Genomic DNA, 26,778 nt, shown 5'->3' with positions numbered 1-26,778 from the left:
GTTAAAAGACCATTACTGAGAAAAGTCGGGAATAGGCTTCATGGAAGCTTTGAATTTGAGTTAGGCTTTAAAGGACCAGAGGAATTTTAAAAGTAGGTGGAAACACTGAGAGTATGAAAGAGAAAGCCCTAGGCATCAGGGAGGAAATGTCAGCAAAGGCACAGAGGTGGGAAAACAGAGGATGTATATAAAGAACTGTCATTAGTCTTAAAGTACTTGGACATCAAAATACTTGAAGGAGAATAATAGGAGATAAGGCTAAAATATGATGGGCCTGGATTTTAATAGTCCTTAAACACAAAAAAGAGTTTGAAGTACACATGGTAGGGAATCAGACTCCACTGGCAGTCAAGAAGCATTTATTATTGGCCCATGTGTTTTGCTAAACTCTGGGGGAAACAAGCAAAGACCTTTTGGGGTTGTTAGTCAGACGTTCAGTGCTGACCTCATGGACCAAAGCCTGCCAGGCCATTGTATCCTCCACTATCTCTGGAAGTCGGTCCACATTCATGTTTATTGTTTCCATGACACTCTCTAACCATCTCATCCTCTGACTCCCTCTTTTCTTTTTACCTTCCATCTTGCCCAATATCAGCATCTTTTCCAATGAGTCCCATTTTCTCATTATGTGGGCAAAGTATTTAAGCTTCAGCTTCAGTATTTGACCTTCTGGTGACTGACTTGACCTCCTTGATGTCCAAAGACTTCTCAAATGGATTCTCCCACACCGTGATTCAAAAGCGTCGACTGGGCAGCACTCGGCTTTCCTTAGAGTGTTTCTCACAGCCATACATTTCCATTAGAAAAATGGTAGCTTTGACTATATGGATCTTTTTTCAACAAGGTGATGTCTCTGCTTTTTAGTCTGCTGTCCAGATTTGCTTTTAATTTCATGGCTATAATTGCCATAGGCAGTGATCTTTGAGCCCAAGAATATAAAATCTGACACTACTTCCATCTCTTTTCTCTCTGTTTCCCAGGAAGTGATGAGACTAGTTGCCAAGATCTTGGTTGTTTTTTCTTTTTTTAATGTTAAACTTCAATGCAGCACTTATACTCTCCTCTTTCACCCTCAGCAAGAGGCTTCTTAATTCCTCTTCACTTTCTGCCATCAGATTGGTATCATCTACTTATGAGGATGTTGATATTTCTTCTGGTGACCACAATTCCAGATTTTGATTTGTCCAGCCTTGCATTTCATGTGATGTACTGCGCATATAAGTGAAGAAAATAAGGCGACCACATACAGCCTTGTTGTGCCACTTTTCACAAACTTAAATCTATCAGTTGTTCCGTGTTTGGTTCTGACTGTTGCTTCTCTGCCCACATACAGGTTCCTCTTGAGACAAGTAAGATGATCTGGCACTCCCATTTCTTGGAGGACTTGCCACATTTTGTTGTGATCCACACTGTCAATGGCTTCAGTGTAGTTAAGGAATCAGAAGTAGATGATTTTTCTGGAACTCCCTTGCTTTCTCCACAATTCAGTAAATGCTGGCAATGTGGTTTCTATTTCTCTGCCTCTTTGAGAACCAGCCTGCTTTTCTGGTAATTCTTGATGTATATGTCGTGAAGCCTACCTTGCACAAACGTAAGCATGTGAGATGAGTGCAGTTGTTCAGTAATTTGAACATTCCTTGGCATTGCCCTTCTTTATGACGGGGATGTAAACTGATCTTTCCCAATCCAATGGCCATTGTTGAGCTTTCCAAATTTGCTGGCATATTGAGTACAACACCTTCACATCGTCCTCTTTTAGCTTTTTAAATAGCTCAGCTGAAAGTCCCTCACCTCCGCTAGCTGTGTTATTAGCAATACTTCGTGAGGCACACTTGACTTTGTTTTCTACATATCTGAGCTCTACATCAGTAACCACACAACCATAGTTACTGATGTTAAGATCTCTCCCTCTAGAAGCTCACATTCTAATCAGGAGAATATGTGTTTCCAAGATATATAGAGGGTAAGTTGGAGGTAATTTTAGAGGAAGGCACTATCATTAAGGAGGTCACCTTGCATTAAGGAAAAGACTTCTTAAAGAAGGTAGAGTTTAAGCTGGGACTTAAAGGCAGACAGGAGACAGAAATTAGGGTTCTGAATAATTTGGAGTGGTGGGGTGACTTAATAAGTGTCTACACATGATTTCTTTTATGAAAAATCTATTTCTTATGAATCCCACCCAGTTTGGAAACTTTGAGACATGAATCCAAATTAACCAGACTTTTGAAAAGGTACTTCATCTACCCGAAATATTTGACTCCACTCAGTTAATTTAGACTTAGGTATTCAATTTCTAACCATACTAACAGCCCTAGGCAAAGAGCAACATTAATATGATAAATCATTTAATTGAGACAAAAGTGAAGAATGGAGCAACAGAAAAAATAATATCCCCCATGTTTCCAACCAAGTACAATATCTGACAAGTGTGCGTTCTAAGAGCAGCTTAGGAAGCAAGTTCCTATGAGACTTGGCTCCAGCAAGAGATGGAAAGGGTTCAGCGTCTCTCTGTACCTATAGTGGTCTCCTGGATGGTCCCTGATGCTAAAGCATTCAGGGAAAGTTCGAGTAGCTCTCATTGGCATGGCCTGCCTGCTTTGAGCATCTCTGCATGCATACGTGGGCATCTCTTTATGTCCACACAGCCTGCAACCACTATCTCTCTTCATGGTTTCTGCTTGCCGCATTTCTTTGCAGACCTCACTAAGTTCACCTTAGATGCTATCTATAACCTTTCCACCTTCTATTGTCTTCTTCTGCCCTGGCTTGCTTCTATACTTTGTGTGATCAGAAATCCAGGAGAGCCATCCATTCTTCTTTTGACACTCTTGGAACAACAACCTTCCCTCCAAAACAAACAAACAAACAAACCTTCTCTGACTTTTTCACCAAGAAAAGGGCCTGAGTGTCCCACCCCAGGCACCTGGCAGGCACATTTTTTCTCTGACCCTTATACACGGGCAAAAGAAGGGAGACAGTTCCATCCAAACCAATTCCTCACCTTGAAGAGCTTCTGGCTATAAGACAAAAATGACAAACTAGATCAGATGAAAAGTAGAAAGTGATTATTTTCCAGAAATTCTGTCGTGATTGAAATGTGAACCCCTATCATCCACCCATCATATTAAGGCTTCATTTTTCTCATCCTCTAATGGCAAGAGCCCAAACTGTCTCTTCGCCATGATTTATTTCTCTGATAGGTTATGATGAGATTAATCCTATTCAATATATTGTTTCAATACTTTGAAGTCTCTCCAGGTAAAAACTGTGAAGGACCAAAAACTCAAAGACTGAAAATAAGTCTAGAGGGAAGATTCAGACCCCTTTAGACAGAGCTAGGAAGATGGAAAAGTCATATGAAAAGTTTCTCTAATGAATTCCTCATCTATCAATCAATAAGCATTAATTAAATACCTACTATGTCCCTAACCCTAGGCTAGAACCTGAGACTACACATTCAATGACAAAACAGCCTTTACCCTCTGGAATATTATACACTAACAGAGAAGTTGATATGTGTATACGTAGTCCTATATGAAACAAAGAAAATACACTCGATAATCAAAGGCAGACTCCCATGGCCCCCCACTGACTAATGGCCAGGTAGGTGACATTTCACAATTTCCCCAGGGTTCTCTGGCACCCTTAAGGGGAGTTGGTGGTTTCTAGGCTCTTCAAATGGCTTCAATCCTCACTGAGAATTATTACCTCTGTTGTAGGGGGTATCCCTCCTGCACCCCAGTTCCATTTAGGCATGAACATTCAGATTTGCTTTTACCCAGACACAAGTCCTTCAAAAACATTATTACTTGTATATTTATAATTATGTATATATTTATACAAACTTACTTTCCCTAAATGTGGGAACCCTAATTCCTCTACCTCTTTGTACCACCTTAGTCTCTAGGGGAAGGAAAGGAATTAGGTTCAGAGTTTAGCTCCATATCTGTGGAGCAGAGTCCCATGTCCAAGTGCAAATCCCACCTAAGGCTCCAATCCCAGGTACCCTGGCTTCTTAGTGTTTCCATATTGGCATGGGCAACTGTGCAATCCCTCTTCCTTCTCACTCCCAGGTCCCATCAGGATCACCTCTAGCATGTGAAACTGAGGAGGACAGACAGCACAGAACACAAACAGTGCCTCCAGGCCCATTTGTCTGAGCCACAGTAAGAAGGAACGCAGGGGAAGGGAGTGCTTTCCCTCACACTAGTTCGGCTCAGCATCTGTGCTGGGGGTGAAGTGGGATCTTTGCCCTCTGGAATTAGTAGATAAGTGTTATAGAAAAAAAAATCAGGAAAAGAGAGAATGGCTCAGTCTCTCCAGTTTTGAAGATGCAGGCAGCCAATCGAGGAACTCCCCCCACCCAAGTTGAAGGGGGAAATCTGGACATGCTTGAAAGACCCCTTAAGGGTGCCCCCCATAGTATAATAAGTAGGCATGCCCAGAAGAGCACGGGGTACAGTAATGTCCTTGGACAGTGCTGAAGGCGATTTTGCAGGTAAGTTATGGAGGAAATTAGGTATTCAAAGAGATGGAAGTTATGAGGAGCAAACACTTTGAAGGCAAAGAGATGGAAGATGGGAGTGTTGCACATGAGGGACAGTGTGGCCTCATGCAGAGTGTGTGGAGAGGAGCAGGCCTGGGAGGCAATGAAGGAGTCTGGTCGTGAAGGGAGTTCAGTGACCAACAGAGGAGTTCGCGTCTTGTTGGAGCGTTGAAAAGGAGCCCCTGGAGTGTCCTGAGTAAGGAAGTGACAGGGACAAATCTCAACCTTGAGAGAATCACTTTATTGACCCTATGGATGATGTATTTACCAATCAAACTATTGTGCCCCAGCTCCAAGGGCCCCTCATCTGAAGCACCCTGTGACAGTATGCCAACCTTCTCACCAGTCTTTTCAAGTGGATATCACCATAAAATTTTCAAGCATTTGATTTACAGTTTTATTTTCCCATCTATTAGACATTTCAAATAATTGAAAAAATCATTTTATCACTCTCTGCAAGTACTGCATGTGTTGGTTGTGTGACTCAGAAAGAGTGTACTCTGGCCTCTGTTCCATGGATCTCAGGCACAAGAAGGGTTGTTTTTATTGGTTTGGTTTGGTTTTTGTTTTTAATTTACTTAATATTATGAAGTCAAAGGAGTTTACTGAGACTTGATTTTTTTGTTTCATGAAGAAATGGAGATTTCACAAAATTCCTAATAGAGATGGGGGTTCTGCTCTTCTATTGAAGTGTCCCTATCTGGGCTTTGGTGAAAACCTTCTGGTATGGCCCATTTGTGATGTCACACTGTGCGGAAGACTCTGGGTTGTCTGTACTTGAAAGACAGATGGCTGCGCATGGAAGGTGAATACCTTCTACTTACCCCAGCCCAGTTATTGGTTCTCATGGGAGTGGATGTGGCAAAGGCAGCCATTGGGGATATGAAATAAATGATGTACAGAGAAAGAACTAAGAGGTATTGTTTGTGCTTGAGATGATAATTAGTGAGCCAAAGAGATAAAAGGTGAGCATGGTGAACAGAATTGTGTGGAAGCAGAAAGGGTAGAAGAACCTGCGTGTGTCTGGGGGATGTGCCCTAGTGTGGGTCCAGAGTAAATAGCACTTGTCTGTTATGGGGAGCTTTGAGAATGAGGATAGAGGGAATGACAGTTGGAGCAGAGGCAATGCCTTCTTCCTTGGGCTTCAGCTGGGGAGATAGATGGCCAGCTTAAAAGTCAACAAAGCCATGTTCTATTCACACCACCTAGTCAAGATCACAGGAGACCTTACAATTCATGGAGGGGATGTCCCTGCACTTGAGACTCCTGAGACAATAAAGTCTAGAGTTTTAATAATTCAATAGGTATAAGTGGGTGCTTAATTATTTCTTTTTTTTATTCGAGAGAAAGTAAAATAAATGGGGTTAAAGTCTGACACATTCTTGGTGGATGGGTATGCCTTGTGGAATGCACACTCTAAGGGCCATTTAAAACAGAAATGGGAATTCTGAAGGAGGTGTTCTTCTGATAGAGAATACAACCCTAGGTGCCATCCCCGACCTTTCCTTATTGGTATTTAGGAAAGTAATTGTGCTCCACAGGGTGTTATCTGTTCTTAAATGTATTTCTTATTTTGAATGTCACTCATATTAGAAAAAAAATCCACCTCAACCCCCCAGTCCTGTTCCAGTAATGGATCGGGGGGGGCATCTGCCAATCCTGCAAAAAGGGAGTCCCTGGCACTCAGCATTATTTAAGCATTAATGTTTGAAGGACATCAGTTCCTCCCACACAGCCATAAATTCCTAGAAAATGCCTCCAGCATCCACCATTGTGGCTTAATTATTTAAAATAACAATAATAACAAAGAAAGAGAATAATTGCAGCACCCTTCATTTTTAATTTAGGTTAGTGTCCAAAGATAATTCTTTGTCTGAAATTAATTTTGTGTTTGCTAATACTTAAAGACATTATTATGAACCGCTGGGAGAGAAATGAAGCAAGAGTAGAGATATTTGGTTCTTGTGTTTGGGATCCAACTGCATGCAAATTCCTTGAAGAAAGAGGCTGCTGTAGTGTTTGCTTGTTTCTGTCTCAGGGCCTGGCACAGAGTGGACATTGAGTAAATGCTCGTCACATTAAATTCTCAGGAAATACCTAGATACATACATACATACATACATACATACATACACTCATATATAAGATGAAAGAGAAACTCCCCCGTTGTAGATACCAGAGAGTGATGGTTAGGTATAGCCAACGTGCCTGTGGATACTAGGATCATAAAGCTAGACCTGAACAGTCCCTTCAAGGCCATTACATCCAACTATCCCATTTTATAGATGGGGAAACTTGAGGCTTCAGAAGTACTTTGCATACATTACCTTGTGAGGCCGAGACGTGATTATCCTCTACAAGCAAGCTTTCATCTCGCTGTCCCCAGAAGGGCATTTGAGGTTGCCTTTATCCAGCATGGTAGAAACTGTCCCTGGGGTAGGAAGATCTGGGTACTGATCTCGCTCCAAAAATTTCCAAATTTGCATAACCTTGAAGAAGACATTTTAACTCCATCAGCTTCACCTTCCTGATCTATAAAATGGAGGCTTTGAACAAGATGACCTCCCATCCTCTATCCAATTCTGAGCACCTCTGACCTGGGACCACTGCAAGGCTCTCCCTCCACGTGCAGATGAACATCACCCAGCAGAAGCTAAGAAGAAACTGAGCCTGTGGTGGGTGGGAGGTGGGGCAGGGGGATACCAAGAAAGAAGGGGCCATTGAGTTCACCAGTATTTCACTGTATTTTAATGTTACATCAACATCACATATGGGACTTGTTCAAGATAGTCTGAGATCTTAGGTAAATTACATGTTAGCAACAGCAGACTTTTAGGTTTGCAAATTATACACTTTGGTTGGAAGTTCAAACAGTCTTGTGGGGCAGGTATGTGAGAGAGGATTTATTCCCCTTCTGCAGGGAGACCAGTGAGGAAGCTCTTGTTAAGATCCAGGTGATCTGCATGAGAAGGGCTCTGTCATAAATGGAGAGCACTTTGTGTGGGAAGAAAGATGCTCCAATATTCATTACCTGTCTGGGATTGTCCATTTTGCAAGGCACAAAGGCAAAATATTGACTTAGGTCTCCTTGACTCCAGGTCCAGTGTCAGCCAAATAGATCCTATTTATACAGTGTTTGCAACCTTGCAAAGCTCTATCATGGTTGAAAGTCACTCTTAGCTTTCTAGAATCCAGAGTCATAAGGAAACATTATCATCACATGCCATTACTGGTCCTCCAGAAGTCATTTGTCTCTGATGGTGACTAAACTTTTTGGATCTACGTGGGAGAGATTTCGATAACCTATACAGTGTGAATGTCAGAATAGCTGACCTTGTTCATCTAGGAAACTCAGTATGCCAAATGTACTTCACTTTTCACCTGGCTGTTTACCATTTTCTCTAGAAATTCATCTTCCCCCCAAATTAAAAATGACCTCTGAACCTTGCATCTCCTCTGGACCTCTCTCCCTCTGATTGAAGAGGGTGGAGGGTGGACATCAGAGCTCCTCCTGGATCATCACTTTAAGCAGGCCTCTTAGTGCAGAGGCCTCATCATTTTCCAGTTGGTGAGAGGTCTTCTTCAGGCACCTGTGCCTCTTTTCAGCTTCTTTTCCATATTGTTTTTCCTCATGAGACTGAGCTTCTTGAGGCCAGGGACTGTCTTCTATATTTCTTTGCATCCCTAGTGCTCAGCACAATACCCAGCACACAGCAGGTGCTTAATAAATGTTTACGGACTAACAGATGTACTTCTTTAACCTGCATTTCCAGGTGAAAGAGTCTATCATCAGGAGTGGCACCAATTTTACTCCTGAAGAGTCTTATCTGGCACTAATTATGGTAGAATCTGTGGAAATGGAGCAGAGGGAGAGCTCTCCCCTTGGGATCTTCCCATCATGCTTCCTTTACATCATGTGCCTGGACAGTCACTGTGTACCACATCTTGCAAGGACAGGAAAGCAGTTCGGGCAGATTTTCCATCATGGGAGTTTTCTACAGCTGTACTCTGAGTCATAGACCTGTGACCTTCCTTTGGCTCACCTTTGTGGGCACAAGGAGTTTGTTTGGTGGGGGGAGGGATGCTAAAGGAGAGCTCTGGCTATTTACTTTCTGTGTTGTCAATTCAAGAAAATTTTCCTTTGTGGAAAAGTTGAGTCTTATCTCATGGATGCTATCACTAGTCAGCTGTAATTACTTTCTATCTGTCACACAGTCCATTTATTTCCTTTGAAGCTTTAGGGTTTGAAAAGTGTATAGAAGGCAGCAATTCAGCTGTCTTGGTGGTTACCTATATCTGTTGAGTAAAAGATGAAGGGATACATTTTTGACACAACTGGAGATACATATTTGAAAAGTTAATTCACAGGGAGGCAGAATAGTATAGTAGAAGGAATACTGACCTTGGAGTCAGGGCCCTGAGTTCAAATCCCTGCTTTGCCTATGTGACCTGGGGCAAGTTACTTAAAATGTCTGAGGCCCCTTCTAGCTGTGGTCCACGATCCCTTGAACCTCTGGTCATGGTCATTATTCCCTTCCAAGACTCATTTTGGAGACAGAAAAAGATAATGGCTAAAGGATGTTAACCTCTGATGTCAATGAGAGGCGACCACTCAAAGTTCATCCAAGCATTTATCCAATCATTATTTCCTGGGCGGCCAAGGTGCTCCCTTGTCTCCTCTTCTGGCTTTTCTACTGGCTCTACTCCATGGCCAAGAAGACACTAAAGCCATGGGTGAATTTAGCTTTACAGTAATCATGCTTAAAAACCAGTCACTGACTTGGAGCAGATAATAATGCAAATGTCATGCCAGATGAAGCTAAAGACTACCCTGGAATCACTGAACTCAGCTCCCAGCAGCCCTGGGCATGCATGAGAGTGTAAGAGGAATGAGCAAATCTCCCCCCCACACACACTCCCACGTTCCCACTTCCACAGCTCTGTTTTGCTGCTCAACATGGGGACTTCTAAGACAGCCTGTGGATAAGGGGGAGGGAAGGATCTCGAAGGGCACACTGAACAGCTGTTCTTCAAATGAACTGGAGCTCTCCCTGAGAAGGACCAATACCAGGAGATGGAAGAATTTTATCCATTTCACATAACTATTAAAGTTGACCTAACAGAATGAAGCTACAAAATTATATAGATGCTGCAAACTGAAAAAGAGCTCAGAGGCTGTCTAGTTTAACCTGTATCTGACTAATAATAATAGTAATAGCAGTAATAATAAAAACACATAAATAATTCAATCTTAAGGCATGAGGAAAAATAATCATTCTTCAGTGTTGGATATGAGGTGCTGTTGTAAATTACTTTGCCTGGAAGTGCCCCCTTTGTCACCTACCCCACCCCACCCCCTGAAGGGTGGGGGATGGGCTGGACTTTAAGAAATGATGATGAGGACGATGTATGATGATATAGTATAGACAGTCTGCCTTGGAGACATAAAAACCTGGGTGTTCAGGCTTCACCTCATGCTGTATGGTAAACCCTGGACATTTCCTTTAACTTCTCAGTGACCACAGCAACTAAAACATGAGTTCTTAACTTAAGGTTTATGAGCTTTAAGAAATATATCTATATTTACATCTTTCTATATTTTTGTGTATATGTGTATATATGTATATACATATATATTATAATTATGTTTCAATATAATTGGATTCCTTCATAATCCTATGTTATTTCTTTTATAAATTTAAAAACATTATTCTTAGGGAGTTCTAGGTTTCAACACATTGCCAAAGGAGTTCATACATTTATGACTCTTTCTTATAACAAGAGTCCCCTACACTTGTGAAATCCCAGGCTTGAACATGCCACTATTATTACCATTGCAAAAATGATATTAAAAGCAACTCACATTTAGGGAACACTTTGAGTCAGGAAAGTCCCTTATCCCCATGGTTCTCATTTGCAATCCTTAGTGAGCAAGATTCCCATCTATAGCATTTCCCATAGTGAGTGGTCTTCTGCTCTCCAGATTCAGACCCACAGGGAAGGAGAACCCAGGACCACCTCAGGCCGCTCCAATTATCCTGCACTTGGCTGCTACATCTTGCCCTATGTCTACCTGGATACTTTCTCCCAAGGACTGGTCAATCTCCATCACTTTGCTGCCCCTTCTGGGCTGTTTCCAGGACAGAAGGTTTCCCCAAAGTCAGAGAACCCCTATGAGTTTATCACTGTGACCCTTGGCAAGATTTCTCTCTCTTCATTCCACTAAACAAGTCTAGGCATGATATCAGTGACCTAATTGAGATAATCCAGATTAATATCAATTACTCTCTTGTTTTACAAAAGCAACTAAAAGATAAGTTACAGGAAAATGTGTTTCATTCTTGCAGTCAGCATGTATTAAGCACCTACTATAAACCTGGCCCTGAGCTAGATGCTGGGATAGAAAGTCAAAATTTTGAGAGACCCTGACTTCTGGGAGCTTACATCACATTGGGGAAAACAACACGTGTGCCGATAAGTAACTGCAAAATATGTATAAAATGAATACAATGTAATTTCTCAGGAAATACCCTGGCTGATAAATTAGAATTGCAATGTTTATTTTATTTTCATACCGGGGGATGCAATGAAGATCAGATAGTCACGTCATTCTTTGTCCCAAAGTAAGTTCTTCTTTTAACCTTACAAGAATAATGCTCGTGGATTTCTCTTTACTTTTATTCGCTTCTATTGGTCCCTGGGAGCCACTGCCTGGAGAGTCCTGACGTTTTGGACGAGAACATCCTTACCTCGTTATCTGACAATGCATTTTAGGTGTGATCACCAGTGAAGATAGGGTCCCAGACCATAGAAGTGACGACATCTGTATTAGTAGAGGAAGGCCCCAATTTTTGAAGTACCATATTATTGAGTAGGAACACATTGGTGTTGATGTTTCTGAAGTTATGAGTTATTCAGACAAGCCCTGGTCAAGACTTCTCGCTCTTTTTTAGGATTATCCTTTTTTTTTTCTCCATATAACTTAACAATCTTAGGGGTGAAAAGGGAACTCAGTGGGTATAACAATAATAAAATCTACCCATTATTAAAAAAAAAGTTTTGTGATAAATCCAATTTAGCAAAGTCACCCCAATGGCCATCAGAAGTGAAAGTGGAAAGAATTATACAATCAGGAGAAAAATGGAAAAGATTTGCAAAAAACCCAAATTACAACAAATGGATTTCTCCATCAAGGATAGAAGAACTGCCTCCATTAGGCCTGACTTGTCCCACTCCCTGAGGAACTTACAGATGAGGTGCATGGGGCTAAAGAGAATGAAGACAGGAAATGCAGCCAGATCGACCATGTGTGTGTGCAGTAACCCCATGCAGCTGGTGGCACAGTAGTACTCGGCCTTGGGTCAGGAAAACCTGAGTTCAGATCCAGCCTCAGATACTTTGTGTGATCCTGGGCAGGTCACTTAAACTCCGATTACCTCTCTTTCCTCAACTGTAAAATAGGATAATAGTAGCACTTTACCTTGTAAGTTTGTTGTGATGATCAAATAATATATTTTTTAAAAGCACTTAGGTACTATCTGGCACACAATAGCCAGTATGTAAATGTTTATTGCCTTATTCCCTTCCATTCCCTTCCTCCCATGCTAGAAGATATGCTGTGAGGATGTCACAGAACCGATTTGCAAGTTGTCTAAAGGGGCAAAGATACAAGCCTGGGAAAAAATCTCAACCCTCTTTAGTTCCCCAAAGAAATGATTGAGAAAATGAGCATTGACAACAACCAATGTGTGTGCTCCCTCTCCCATCACTATCTTTGGGTGGTTCATCTATGCAGGTGCTGAGGGAGTCCTCAAGGCCGCTGCTAAGGAATGAGCAGACTTGTAAAGTGATAGTCATTGATGGATGACATCTTTGCTATCTCCAAATTGGTTGAAACAGGCAGACACTATAAGAATCTGTTGTGCTAATTATTTATCCTTTAAAAAATTCAACTGAGTAGGCCAAACTGTCATCTTAGAAATCCTGTCATAGCAGGGGATCTCCCAGATCAGTAGCATTCAAGATTCCTTAGAAGACATAATAACTGACATAACCTTGTTCAATAATCCCCTGATAGTAAACATCAGATGAATTACAAAAGAGGAGCATATATGCTTACTAAAGGATTTGCCATGAAAATGGAGGGGATCCCAAGCAGAATCCAAGACAAGGGCTGATTTCTTATGGATGGGTTTAATTGCATCAGGCCCCAGGATACTGAAGTCTCCAGGAAGAAATCAGTAATCACCCCAAGGTGTTTAGCCTGTCCATCCATGCGATAAAGACCAACTGGACAAAGAATGCCTGTCGTGCAGATTTCAATATTCAATGGAATGAGTACCCAGTAGAACTTCTATAAAAGTACATGTGATTGGGATGAAAAATAAAGACAGACAATAAGCTGAGCCCAGAACTGAAAATGAGGAGGATAATGGGCTGGATTGCTTTTGGGAAATGACAAAGCATTTCTACTGTTTCCAAGCTTCCTATAAAAGCAAAAGCCTTAACCAATTCTATCCAATACAACTAATTTACTCACATTGCTATGTAGAGTGAGACCCTGACCACCATGCCTCTGAAGACCTGAATATGAATATCACTCAAAGAGGAGGAAAGTTCATGGTTAGTGTGAGTAGACTGTAGCATGGAACCAATGAGGAACTCTAGAGAAGACCAGGCTATTAGGACTTATATGGCAGGAAAAGAAGATGGGTTAGATGCTGAAGACAGAAAGACAAAAGAGAGCCAGAGAGTAAAGCTGTTGGATGGCTGAAGTGCTCCCCTGGCACCCTGGCAATGTTAGCAGAAGTAGGGGAAGGCATCTGGCATGTTGTGTAGCCATACTTCCCTGCGGGGTATTTGGGGGAAGATAAGGTTGAGGATCCTACAGAGTGGGTAGGCATGAATAGGTTGTGATTCACAGTACTGGGGGACCATTCCAAGTCAGTGGGTTGTAGCATTTGTGTATTTAGGTAGACTTTTTTAATGCTTTGGAAAAGAAAGAAAGAAGGAAGAGAGAGAGAGAGAGAGAGAGAGAGAGAGAGAGAGAGAGAGAGAGAGAGAGAGAGAGAGAGAGAGAGAGAGGAAAAAAGAAAAGGTTTCGAGAAATTAAAGCACTTGCTTATGGTTAGAGTGATAGTAAATGTCTGAGTCAGGAGAGTGTTGAGAGGAAAATTACGTTTGGGCTTTCACCCTGACTAACAAGGCAAAACTTGGGAGATAGAGAATTAAAGGTAGCTTATTACTAGTAAGTCAAGGTAGCAACACACTGATGGGCTGATCACTGGAGATTGGTGGTGGCTTAGAGGTGGAGCCAGCTTTTGTTGATAAGAGATAAAGACAATTCAGATAGGTCAGTGGCAGCAAAAGAGCTTGGGCCCTTGCATCTCAGGTCCTCCCCAAGGTAGCAGCTACATGACCATGTGCTGACAGGGCTGACTTGACTATGTGACAAATATCAGGGGACTGGGCGACACCTCCCCCAACACTGATCAACACACAGGTCTGGGAGCTATGAGTCACTGAGTCAGCATCACTTCCAGTGATAGGATGCCAGGTCTTGTTGACTTCAGGTCCAACAACTACCTGCTCTATCACAGTAACAATGATGATGGTAATAGCAGTATCCGAATTAATAATAGTAAGCATTTATGTAGCGCTTTGGGATTTGAAAAGTACTTTAAAGAAATATTACTCCCATTTTATAGAAGAGGAAATTGAGGCACAGAGAGATGGAGACATTTTCCCAGGGTTCCACAGCTACTGAGTACTCAGGTCTTGCTGACACCCAGTCCAGTGCTCCATCCCCTATATCATTTAAGCCGACCTTTACTCCCCAAAGTATGCTTCCTATGATGTGCCCGACAACTGGCCATTTATTCAGTGTTCATGTTGAGGACTCCAGATACGAGAATAACCCCTTCTTCCTTTCCGAAGTCTTCCCAAAGCTTTCAGGACCCAGGGCTAAGTAAAGGATGGTATTCTGGCTGGCTTAGGGGCCAAAAAGGGCTCTCCTCCCCTCTCCCATCCTTTGCTTTCCTTGCTGGTATGCAGGAGGAGATGGGGAGGGGTAGAGAAGGAAGGGGAGCCAGACGTCCTTTGAACTGCTTTTTCTTATGGGAATTGAGCCAAGCTTCCAACCTAAAGAATAATTGCTTGGAGCCCTACAGTGTTGCCTTTACTTTGTAAATCTTTCTCATTAGGATGCAAATTGGCTGCCCCTAGTTCAGAGAAGTCATCTTAGGGTTGTTAGGGACAAAAAGGGGGGGGGAGATTTGAGTTAATGCATCAAATTTGATGTAAAAATTTTCAAAGAAAGTCATGTTCTTTTTCTTTTGTAAAATGACATTGGGAACAATGTATTTAGGATCAGGCCCAAAGCCCAGGTGCCTTATTTACAAGTGTGAATTGGTCCAGTGATACTTTGATTAAAGAATTCCTGAGAAATAAAGCTTTATTTTTAATGGAGTCAGCTGCATAAAAAAATGAAAAATCATGATTACAAAAACCATAAATGAGGTCTGGCTCTCTGGGCAGAGGGCTGGCAGAAAGTCCTTGCTACCACCCTTCTTGGAGCCTGGGGTAGGGAAAGCCAACTGGACAGGGCTTTGAGTTCCTCTTCCTTTGGGAGGCCCCTTCCTTCCCTTCTCAGGAGATTCCAGGGACTCTAAAGGCTCTCTTCAATGCTCATTGGGCCCTTCTACTGGGGGGGGGGGTTAGGAAGCTGTTGCACTGATAAGTGGGTGAGGAGAGCATCTTCCCTCCTGTCAAGAGGCTAGTCTCTTCCCACATTCTCACTGGAGTAGCAGCCTATCTGCTTGTTGACTGATCTCAGATGAACTCAATTAGTCCTTTGCATTTCAAGCCTTTCTTTTTATCTCAAGTTATGGAAAGGAGGTTTAAAAAATAGGATTTGGGTTTTAGCAAAAAAAAATGAGGACAGTCTCAAAGCTCACAATTTCCCCTGTTCCTCTTCCTGAGGTCTCTACACTTGACCCCTCCCAGCTGTCCACTGACTCTTTGGCCCACAGGTAGGGTTACCGTCAGATTTGTATCTTTGCTGTTAGCACACCAGATGTGACTTTAGCTCTCGCTTGCTGGTTTTGGTGTTATAACACTTCCTTACCTCATCTAATAATTAAATTCAATTGGCAAAGCATGTAGTGAACCTCTACCATGTGGCAGGAGGTAAAAATTAAAACCCTTGCTTTTAAGGGGGCTGCAAGCATAAGATTTGGTGCAGCTAGGTAGCGCCATAGTGCAGAGTGCCAGCCCTCAGGTCAGGAGGACCCATCTCCTTGAGTTTGAATCTGATGTCAGACAGTTATTAGCTGTGTGACCCTGGGCAAGTCACTTCATCCTGTTCGCCTCAGTTTCCTTATCTGTAAAATGAGCTGGAGAAGGAAATGGCAAACTACTCCAGGGTCTTTGCCAAGAAAACCCCCAATGGGATCATGAAGAGTTGGACACGACGGAACAACGATAAAAAGCATAGGGCCAAACATTCAGAGTTAGAAGAAACCTTACAAGTCATCTAGCCAATGTGGAGAGCCAGAATTTGAACTCAGTTCCTGTGACTCCCAAGTTGAGTGTTTTGTTTTTGTTTTAACGATATAGCCATTAAACATGGGATCTGGGTTCAGATTTTACCCAATAGCAATTGCTAGCTCTGTAAGCCTGAACAAATAATTTACTTCTTTCAGCCTCAGTTTCCTTAGCTGAGAAATGGATACAAAACCATCCTGTTTTTTTGCTTTTATTTTGCCCTTCAAGGTTTTTGCCTCTCAAATGAGATATTGTCTGAAAAGCTCTTTGTGAAATTTAAAATTATAGGTAGTAATTATTATATACCAAAGGAATAAAGGTCTTTGTAATGCAAAGAGCTTCAGCAACTAGAGAACATTATATTGAGAAATAGAAATTGTTGTTTTGGTAATCAGTCAGTGCCATGTGGTGGCTATAGCTTCAAATCATCCCTTTTCTCTTTTCTTTTTTCAGAACTTTCATCTCTCCTCAAAGGGAAGGACTTGCAGCGGCAAACATCTTATACCAACTCATCACATATTTTAATATCTGGAAGTATCATCTGCCCATTGGATCATGTGGAATCACTGAAGCACAGGCTTCTTGCAGCCCGGCTTTTGTGAAGTCCCCTGGTATGTGACAGAGAACTTGGAAGCCACTATGACGAACCAGGAGAAGTGGGCTCACCTTAGTCCTTCTGAATTCTCTCAGCTCCAGAAGTATGCTGAGTGTAAGTATCTAGGACCTCGGCATTTGAAATTGATGATAAGTCAATTTAATGGCAGCTGTGGAGGCAACATGGGAGATGGGAGGATCAGATCAGAGAACTTGGATTTGAATTTCTGCTCTGCCCCTTAACACATTTCTTGACCTTGGGCTGGTAAAGTCTCCTGACTTCTTGGTATCTGTGTAAAGTGTGGGGTTAGACTGGATGCCTCTGAGAGCCCCCAGTGCTCTTAATCTAACATGGTGTGATTCTAAGAGCTCCCTGGAATAGGAATTCCCTTCACCCATAGGGATCAGAGTTCAACCTGGCCTCTTTCCCTGTGTTGCTTTTGTTCGTGAGCCTTCCCTAATCCCTTCATGAATGCTCTGTTCTTTGTGATGACAGCTTTATTTTATTTGTGAGTTTATTTATTTTTACCATTCTGTGGATAGGAATCAACAACTGGCCTTTCCATCTATCATCCCAAACTCTCCCAACATGGCCAGCCCAACTTCTTTCCAGTCCTTCATGCTCCTTCTGGTATTTAATGCCCAGCCTCTAGTGGGCATCATTGTTGTGATCTGACATTGTATTTCCACCCTCCGTTTGTTTTCCATCTAGTAATGAATAACATCCACGTCTGGCCCATCAGGGAAAGAGGAAGTATGAGTGGGCTAGGGATGCTCCCTTCCTAGGGGTAAGAACCCACATTTTCAAGTAACATTTTCAAGTACCAGCTGAGATAAAAGAACAGATCCAAGGAGACATGGCAGGAAATGGAGGTAAAAGTGAGATGGGGAGAGGTACAGGGAAAAATGGAGCCTGTTGGCAGCTGGAAAATAGCTCGGAGGTCACTTAGATCAATCTCGTTGTTGTTGTTCAGTCACTTTTCCATCATGTCCAGCTGTTTATGACTGCATTTGAGGGTTTCTTGACAAAGATGCTGGAGTGGTTTGTCATTTCCTTCTCCAACTCACTTTACAGATGAGGAAACTGAGGCAAACAAGGTGAAGTGACTTCCTGGGATCACACAGCTAGTAAGAGTCTGAGGCTAGACTTGAACTCATGTTTTCTTGAGTTCTGGCCTAGTGCTTTCTCCACAGGAATGACTCCCTGTATATAAGACTTGGTTCTGTCTTCCCACTTTAACATCATCAATGAAGGAAACTTTTCCCTGATAAAGTACTCAAGTCCATATTTTGGACACTCTAATGTTAACCTGAAACCCATGATCATCACTATATTATTCCTTTTAGAGAGTTAGGATCATAGAATAACATATTTTTGGCCTGAGACTGTCAAGGATAGATTGAAGCAGTTTTCCTGAACCGTGTGGCTGAGCTTAATTAGGTTTTTGTGTGTGTGTGTATGCAGGGGAGATACACTTTTCCTCAAAATGCAAGTCAATTCCCAGAGACCACATGGGGCCTCACCTCTCTGCCTTCCCTAGGATAAGCACAGGCACCCTCCTAGATTATCACTTACTCACTCCAGCAACCCTGTGTCCTTCCCCAGTATTTCCCTGTTCACAATTCCACAACTACACTCCCATCCCAATCACTAGGTCATAGAGTTCCTAGGATATACTTTGTCATCAGCCCCTCTCCCTTTGGATTCTAACTTCCCTTTATCTCTAGCATTAGATGCATTTCTCTTCATTATTGTCTCTTTTTCCCCTTCTTCCTTCTCTTTCTTCAGTCTTTCTCAGTCCTACATAACCAGTCATCCATTCTTGAAATGTGGCACTTTCCCTGCCAAGTGTGGGTTGGGACAAAATGAAAGAATGGCTCTCCCAGTTTCCACAAAACAACTAAATACAACAATTGAATTGAGTTTGCTAGAACTGAGCTAATCGTAGTCCAGACTGGCTTTGGGTCTTGCTTTCAGTAAGTTTGATACCTGGGCCTACAGTGACACCTAAGAATTCCAAAGGTCTTATGGGAAAGGAGCAGAAAATAATATCCTTGTAATTTTTGCCCTTTGGAGGTAAACACAGTGTCTTATCCCTCATCCATGTGCCAGCCACTCAGATATGTGAAGACAGCTATTATCCCTCTTCCCACTCTTACACATACTCTCAAAGTCATTCATTCATCCATCCATTCATTCATTCATCCATCTAGTCATTCAGGTACCCATCCATCCATGCATTCAGTAAACATTGATTAAGTACTTATTGCATTCATAACACTGTGGTGAGCATTGGGAAGAGAAAGGAAGTTAGAATGATAGAAGTTCCTTGATCATTCAGCTCACAGTTTCCCTGAGTGTACAGGTTCTTTTCTCTTTTTTACATTCAATTTTATTTATTTTCAGTTCTGAATTCTCCCCCACCCCACCCCAACCATCTCTCTCCTATTCATTAAGAAAGGAAAAAAAACAAAACCCATTGCAAATATGCATAGTCAAGAAAAATGTATTTTTCTGTATTTTGGCACAATTGATTTCATTTATAATCACATATGTTTTACTTCATGAATTTAAAAACAGGATTCTGAGAAAATATCTGTAGGCTTTCCCAGATTTCCAAAGGGATACAGGATACACACAAAAGTTAGCAACCCTTAGCCTACAGTGACTGATTAATGTACCATGCCAACAGTGCGAGGAAAACAAACCGGCAAGCTGGAAAAAAAAAGTCCTCAGTGAAATCTGAGGAATGAAATTGGTACTTACCTGGGTGGGGTACAGGAATGGAGTGGGAGAAGCATTTTTGAAGGCAGTTGGATTAAAAAAAAATAGGTAGTTAAACCAACAAGAAGGGGAGCTTGGAGAGAGGACTGGGCACTCCAGGTAAAAGGAGCATCTGATGAAGACCTGATGATAGCCTTTGTCATGATAGAAGCTTTCCTGTGACAGGAATTGGGAAGATAAGAGGAGGAATTGGTTTGAGGACTAATTTAAGGAGTTGAACTTTCTATAGGTTGGATTTGGATTAATGATAATGGTATTCAAATGCTGCCTAAAGGGCCTAGATTCTTTAAAAGAAATTGTTCTCTAGTAATCTATGGAATAAATTAAGTAGCAGTTGATTAAAAATCATTAATGAGAAAATTACATCATTAGTTCAAACATAATTTATCTGGATTAGAATGTCCCAAATAACTTGACTTGGGTCTCTATATGGAAAGATATTTTCCAGAGAGAATTAAATGCCTTGCAAGTCAATTCTTTCTCTTCTAGCCAATTGGGAGGCATTTTTATTCCATCTACAGAATAGAGTTTTGTTTTGTTTTGTTTTTAAATGTGTAGAATGAGCTATAACATTAATGTCTATAAAATAGGAAATTATGTGGCTTTGGAAATGAAGATTAGCATAAATCATGGTAAAATAAATTCTATAGTACACAGGAAAACTGTGCCATTAAGTAGCATTATTAAAATTAATCTTAGGAAGAGACAAGCTAATGGATTAACTAAGATTGAAGCAAAGTGCCTCCTCATTTGTCATTAAGCTTACTTCCATTTATTTAATAGCATAATAACAGAGGAAGTATTAGAATGATTCCCCTGAGCAATCTCCTGTATAGTTAGAGAAGCAAGTCACCCCTGATTGGCATCTCTGCTTACCTAACATGGCCATTACAGCTGAACTTCCCTTGAATTTGGACTCCAGCTGAGTCTGCCAACGTTTTCCTGAATGATGCAGTTGCAGTGATTAGTCCTTGGGTTTGTCAGACACATTCATGTCTTTTTTCTTTGAGCTTTTAAAATCCCACTCTCAATAAGGCATGGCCCACCATGGTCAGCCAGGCAAATGCTGTCAATGGTGAGCTCACTCTCTCGACTTCAAGATTTTTAACCACATGTAGTGAAATTGAAGGTGGGCTTTAAAACAAGTAAAGGAAATGAAAAGTATCATACCTACAATTTGGGGCTGAAAGGGACTATTTTACACATATGGAGATTTATTTCTGTTGAACAAATACTTGGAAAATATAAGTAGAAAAATCATCCATTTACCAAAGATTGGCACACATGTCAATCCATTATGTTGGGGGCTTTCCCTGAGAGCCCTGGTGGTATAGTGTATGGAACCTGGCTCTGGACCCAGAAGACTGAGGCTCAAATTACAATTTGCATACTTATTATCTAAATGATTGTGGGAAAGACACAACTTCTGGACTCAGAGATGGATTGGTAATAATAATTCAATGCACAATGCAGAGTCATTATGAGGAACAAGGTTTTGTATGCATGCTTTAATGTACTTTACAAATATGAGTTCCTCTCTCCTTCATTCCCTGCTCCATCTTTCCTTTCCTTTCCTTCCTTCCTTCCTTCCTTCCTTCCTTCCTTCCTTCCTTCCTTCCTTCCTTCCTTCCTATCTTCCTTCCTTCCTTCCTTCCTTCCTTCCTTCCTTCCTTCCTTCCTTCCTTCCTTCCTTCCTTCCTTCCTTCCTTCCTTCCTTCCTTCCTTCCCCCTTTTCTTTCTCACTTCAAGGTAGGCAGTAGTTTCCCAAGTGGCCCACCTTTCCTGTGGCTTTAAACAAGACCTAAGAGAATACATTCAAGGCTGAGAGTCTGGCCCTTGGAGCCTGCTGCCCCTTTCACTTGTGGGTGAGTGTCCAAGCTGAGTAGCTCCAGAACCCGCTGTCTTCTGGGTATCATTCCTGTTCCTGCCCGATCTTTGTGTGACTCCTTGGCTCTGCCCAAGCTGGTTCCAGTGAGACTGACTGAGCTTTCTTCTATAGGGCATAGACTTTAGTTCTCTCTGGGCCACTAGCCAGAAGTCTTGTTACCCATTTCTCAGCCTTGCTGTGACAGGAAGAGGTTAAGGAAGCTCCATCCTTCCCCAGCCCTGTCATGGCCTGTTTCTCCATTGATCATAATGTTTCCTGTGGGAAGTCTTCTTGATGATTGCAAGTGATTCATTATCCATCCATTTATTGCCTCTCAGGATTGCTTCTTATTTGCTTAGCTTATTTGCTAAGTCTACTGCATGGGCATTATTTTGGAAGGATACTATAGTAGGGATAGTGGGAGAGCTTCCAGAACTCTCATCAGTTTTATACTGTTTATAGCAGCTGGCATGGCAGGGCACTGTCAGGGAAGAGGTGGAGGTGGGGGGTAAACTGGGATCTGTTGCCTTCAAGCTGCACTGATGAGCTCATAGCATGGCTTATCCAGCTGGGCAGTGCCTCAGAGATAAAATAAATAAATAAATAAAATAATAAGCAATCAGAGGGCTTGCTGTCTTCAGCTGGCTTGAGTATTGATCATCTCAGTCGCTGCTGACTTGTATCACATTGTGTCATGAGGGACAATGAAGGTCCTTCTTCCTGTGGGCCCTGGCCAAACCCTTGGCCTTCCTTCCCACAGAGGCTGTTCCACTCAGAGGATGAGATGCCTGGACAGCACCTTCCTTGAGGGGAGAGCTCTAGCTCAAAGGTCCCAGCCCTGCAGGCTTCCTTCCTCTCTCTTCTCCTTGTTTGGCTGGATCTGGCTTTTCCCCTAAGTACCTAGTTGGGGATCTTGGGCTCCAAAGAACTCCGTCTCACTTAGCTCTGACTTTGGCCTGGTACATGGACTCAAAGCCTGCTTGACTGACCTCAAGTGACAATAATAAAACCGTCTGACATTTATAAAATACACAGAACTTTTCATGAATTTCCTTTATGGATCCTAGTATCAACCCTAATACAACTGGAAATGCCCCCATTTTACAAATGAGGAAACTGAGGCTCCAGATTTCAGGGACTTGTCAAAGGTGTTTCCGGTAGTAAGTACAGACCCAGGTCTTCAGTCCTCAGAGTCCTTTGTTACAAGACATCAGTGGCAGATGGAAGTTAAAACAACTAGAGAAACAAAGGTTTGGTCTTCCAAGCACATGGATTTCTTAAGCAATAAATACCAGTTGCCTAACAAAGTGGGAGCAGACCTCCTTGGCTTAGGCCTGAACCACAAATACAGGAGGAGATACATTTATACCTCACAAACAATTAAATGAGGCCAATTAATTAAAAGAAAATAACACAACAGGGGCAGCTAGGTGGAGAAGTGAATAGAGCACTAGCCCTGGAGTCAGGAGGACCTGAGTTCAAATCTGGCCTCAGACACTTACTACCTGTGTGACCCTGAGCAAGTAACTTAAACCCATTGCCTAGCAAAAAAAAAATACAATATTAGGTAATCTGATTTCTAATTGAATGAAAATTAATGACTTTCCAAATTGGGAAGGGGAAAGTAAGTAGGTACAATTCCCTGCATTCAAAAAAAGAAGTGTCCCACTGCCAACCCCACCTCCCACCAGTGTCTGTAAACGATCAAAGGGATATGGAAATAATAACTGGCTGATCAAGACAGGGCCAATTTTCAGATGAGATGTATCAGCTGCTTGAGACATACAATGGTGAGAAAACTTCCCTCAGTCTCTGGATGTGACTGCGTTTCTGGTCTGCATAACCGAGGTCCTTAGTTAAGGGTCTCTAAGCAGCAGGTAGGGGAGGTCCAGTTTCCTAGCCACAGAGGGCTAAGGTCAAAACACACAATAAGGTTTTCTCCCAATTCCCACAATTAAATAAAGTTTTCTCACAGGACAGAATTTGTACCAGACCCATAACTGAATAGAAAGGGAACTGAGCTGGCTCCAGAATTGAGTCACAAGACGGAATCAGGTGCTTCACTCAATTCCCACAATTAACCCTTTGCTGCCCTAAGCTACTCAATCCCCTCAGTTTTCCCTCCATGGTCCTTAAGGACTTTAGAAGCAAAGCTTCTCAGTTGGAAGAGGCCCCATAGGCCTTCTTGTTCTGCCAATGTCCCCCTCCTCCCAATAAGTGTTAGTACAATCTTTGCTCTAAGAGAGACCTCCAGTGACAGAGGAGGCAGTCCATTCATCTTCAGGGCAGCATTGGCAGTCAGGATGTTTTACTCACATCAGACGGCCTCTCACAGGTCCTCTCAGCTCCCCACTCTTACTTCTTCTAGTGAAGTCCATTAAGAAAGCCCAAACAAAGCCAACAAGCCCAAATCGCCTTTGCAATGACAGCCCTTTGTGTAACAGGACAGAGCCCTTGGGGCCCCTCCACTTCCAAGTCTTCTCCAAGCCAACCCTCCCCAAGTCCTTCAGTGGACCCTCTCATGGCATGGTCCCAAGCAAGGTCTTTCACTGCCCCAGTGGCCCTTGTCAGGACCCTCTCCCAATTATCCAGCCTTTCTTAACAATTCAGCCCCCAGAAGTAAGGGCATCGGTCTTTCGTTCTCACCATTCCCATCGTGGTTCATCTTTAACTGTAGCCTACAAGGCCACTTGTTAGTTTCACTGCCATGGGACACTTGAATGGAATCACATTGAGTTTGCAGTCCATTAAAATGCCTGGCCTCCGGTACTTGGGGAGTGGCCATTGGGAACCTCAGGAGAAAGATGTTGCTTTTATCAGGAAGGGAGGAATGCCCAAGTTTAAACTGTGCCCCAGATACTTACTAGCTGTGTGCTCCTGGGCAAGCCTCAGTTTCTCCATCTGTAGAAGGTAGAGAAATAGCCCCTACTTCACAGGGACATCAGGAGCAACAAATGAAAGAGCATTTGAAAAATGCCTTGCAAGCCTTAAAACACTTTAGGGAGGGAAGGAAATGAACCTTTAGTAAGCACCTGCTGTATGCCATGGTCTGGGCTGAGTGCTTTGTGAATGTGACCTCATCGGGTCCTTCCAGCCGCTCTTGGAGGAAGGTGCTATTATTGTTCCCACTTGACAGTTGAGGAAACTGAGGCAGATAGTGGTGAAGCTGTAGAAATGCTAACTGCTTTTATCATCATCGCCACCATTACTAGACTTCCTATAATTCGAGTCAGCCTCTGATTGTAGCCTACGTTACTTTTTTGAATCCTGACTCGTTCTCCAGAATGCTCACCATCGCGTCCAACTCTACAAGCCGAGAAGCATGTGAGCAGGGTCTTCCTCCAGTTTCTTGCTTTCTGGCCCCGGCCTTGCCATTGGCCTCAGACACATAGAGGCAGTACTCGGTTTTTCCTCCCCTTGGTCTTCCCTTTCATTCTGGTTCCTGTCTTCTTCTTCACTCATTCCCTCACCTTTGCACCCATGCTCTCTGTCTCTCTTGCTTTCTGTATGGCTATGTGTATACATGTGATAGATGCAAAAGCAGAGTTGTATGCTCATGTATAGAGACATGTGTACCTGCATATACAAAGTACACAGATATACACGTACATAGTACACACACATGTATCTGTGCCTATACATAAACACACGCACACACTTTTTATTCTCAGCAGAAGCTTGTTTCACCCACTGGCCTGAGTCATCAGATTTTTAAATTTCATCAAATCTTAGGGAAAAAAAATTGAACTAAGGCTCTTGGGACTCCCCATTCCCTGGCTGATGTTCTAATGTCCTGCTGACCAAAATTCATCTTCCTGTAATATTCCTCAGAGGCCAGATGATCCTTAACAATCTAGAACTGTTCTAGGTTTGGATTGGAGGCATTTTTTTCATTATTACGATGCTACAAGACATATCTCTTCTAGCAAGGCATCGCATCATCTAAAAATGGTTGGAAATTGGTCAGCTCACTTTGGGGTCTGATAGACTGTGGATATGTCTGTTCTTCTCCATCGCCTGCACTGCTGCTGCTGCACCCACTTTTAAAGCCTGCAAAGCTGCTGACTCATATTCTTCTATCTGAGCTTCTCCCTTTGCTGTCTTACTGTAGAGATCACAGGATCATAGAACTTCTGGCTCGCCTCAGCCAGCTGCCTCATTTTTCAGTTAAAGAAATTATCTAGAACCCTGAGCGTGGAGTCAGGAAGACCTGAGTTCAGCTCTAACTCTAGATACTTAATAGGTGCATGTCCCTGGGCAAATCACTTAAGAGGTGCCTGCCTCAGTTTCCTCATCTGTAAAATGGTGGGCACCTACCTCCTAGGACTGTTGTAAGGATCAAATGAGATGATGATTGTAAAGTACTTGGCATGTATTAAGAGTCATATAAATGTTAGCCATTGTTGGGAAAATGAGGCTGAGACAGATGCAATGACTTTTCCATGGCCACTCAAACAGTAAGAATCAGAGAATTCACTGCCAGGTCATTTGACCAGAAATTCAGTCCTGCTTCAACTAGCCCACAATTCTACCATATTAATGATTTCCTAAACCAGAGATTCACAGAATCATCTTTTTTTTATTGTTTGTTTAAATCTCCCTCAGAGAGTAAGACCGTGAGTCAGTGTGATGTCTATGAATGCCAGTGATGAGATTGCTCTCACTCTCCTGCACTCTGCATGTCCTTCCTGATGGGAAGATCTGATTTCTTTTTGCTTCCCTAAGCTCTGCAGGATGTCCCCACTCTGATTCTGACATCCAGGCATGCTTCCCTGAGCAATGGCTACCTTTAATTCTACCTAACAACCCAAGCCCACAGAGCTGGAGGAGCCTGGGCTATCATCTCATAACCCTTACCCTCCAGTAGCACAATTTCTTTAATAAAGATATTGAGGGATGAATACTGCAATGTGACCTTCCTGGTAAAGTTCAGTGTTGCCTCTTGGGATTCCAGGAGGAGGGTAGGAGATTCAGGTGTAGAGTCCTCAGCTCTCGGTCTATCCAAGTACAGATTCAGCTTCCCCAAGGTCATTGGATGGGCTGAGAAGTCCTGTCTGGCAGTCTGCTCATGTTCCTAGAGAGCTTGAAAAGGGGTGACCATTGAGTCAACTGGAGCCTTGATGGTGTTCTCCATCCCTTCTCTAGTACAAAGCTCAGGGCCATTGGAGGCACAGACACCTCCAACTCAGAGAATGCCAAGTCCTGCAGCCAATCCAAACCTTGATCCTGGCAAGTGCAAACTGTATATGTGTATACATACACGTGCACCCTCACATACAACTGCATCCCTTCTCACTCACACATGTACCCTCCCACACAAATGCATCCTTTCACACACACATTCACACCCTCACACACACACACACACACACACACACACACACTTCACACTCACATATACATTAACCCTCACACACACATGCATCCTGGCTCACACGCATA

General features: G+C 42.5%; 1 protein-coding gene across 3 annotated transcripts in view; it reads left to right on the top strand.

Annotated features, from left to right (window-relative positions):
* The window catches only part of DGKB (diacylglycerol kinase beta), a 667,225-nt gene that overhangs the window by 67,161 nt on the left and 573,286 nt on the right, over nt 1–26,778 (top strand). For all 3 annotated transcript variants that reach the window (XM_021000103.2, XM_021000102.2, XM_021000101.2), the window contains exon 2: nt 16,544–16,799. In XM_021000103.2, coding sequence (XP_020855762.1) covers nt 16,730–16,799 — 70 coding nt within the window. In that variant the 5' untranslated portion in view covers nt 16,544–16,729. The remainder of the gene's footprint in view (nt 1–16,543; nt 16,800–26,778) is intronic.

The sequence above is a fragment of the Phascolarctos cinereus genome, unplaced genomic scaffold (assembly GCF_003287225.1).
Source record: "Phascolarctos cinereus isolate Bilbo 61053 unplaced genomic scaffold, phaCin_HiC Scaffold_1;HRSCAF=81, whole genome shotgun sequence".
Classification (NCBI taxonomy): domain Eukaryota; kingdom Metazoa; phylum Chordata; class Mammalia; order Diprotodontia; family Phascolarctidae; genus Phascolarctos; species Phascolarctos cinereus.
This window is presented reverse-complemented; position numbering and strand designations above follow the sequence as displayed.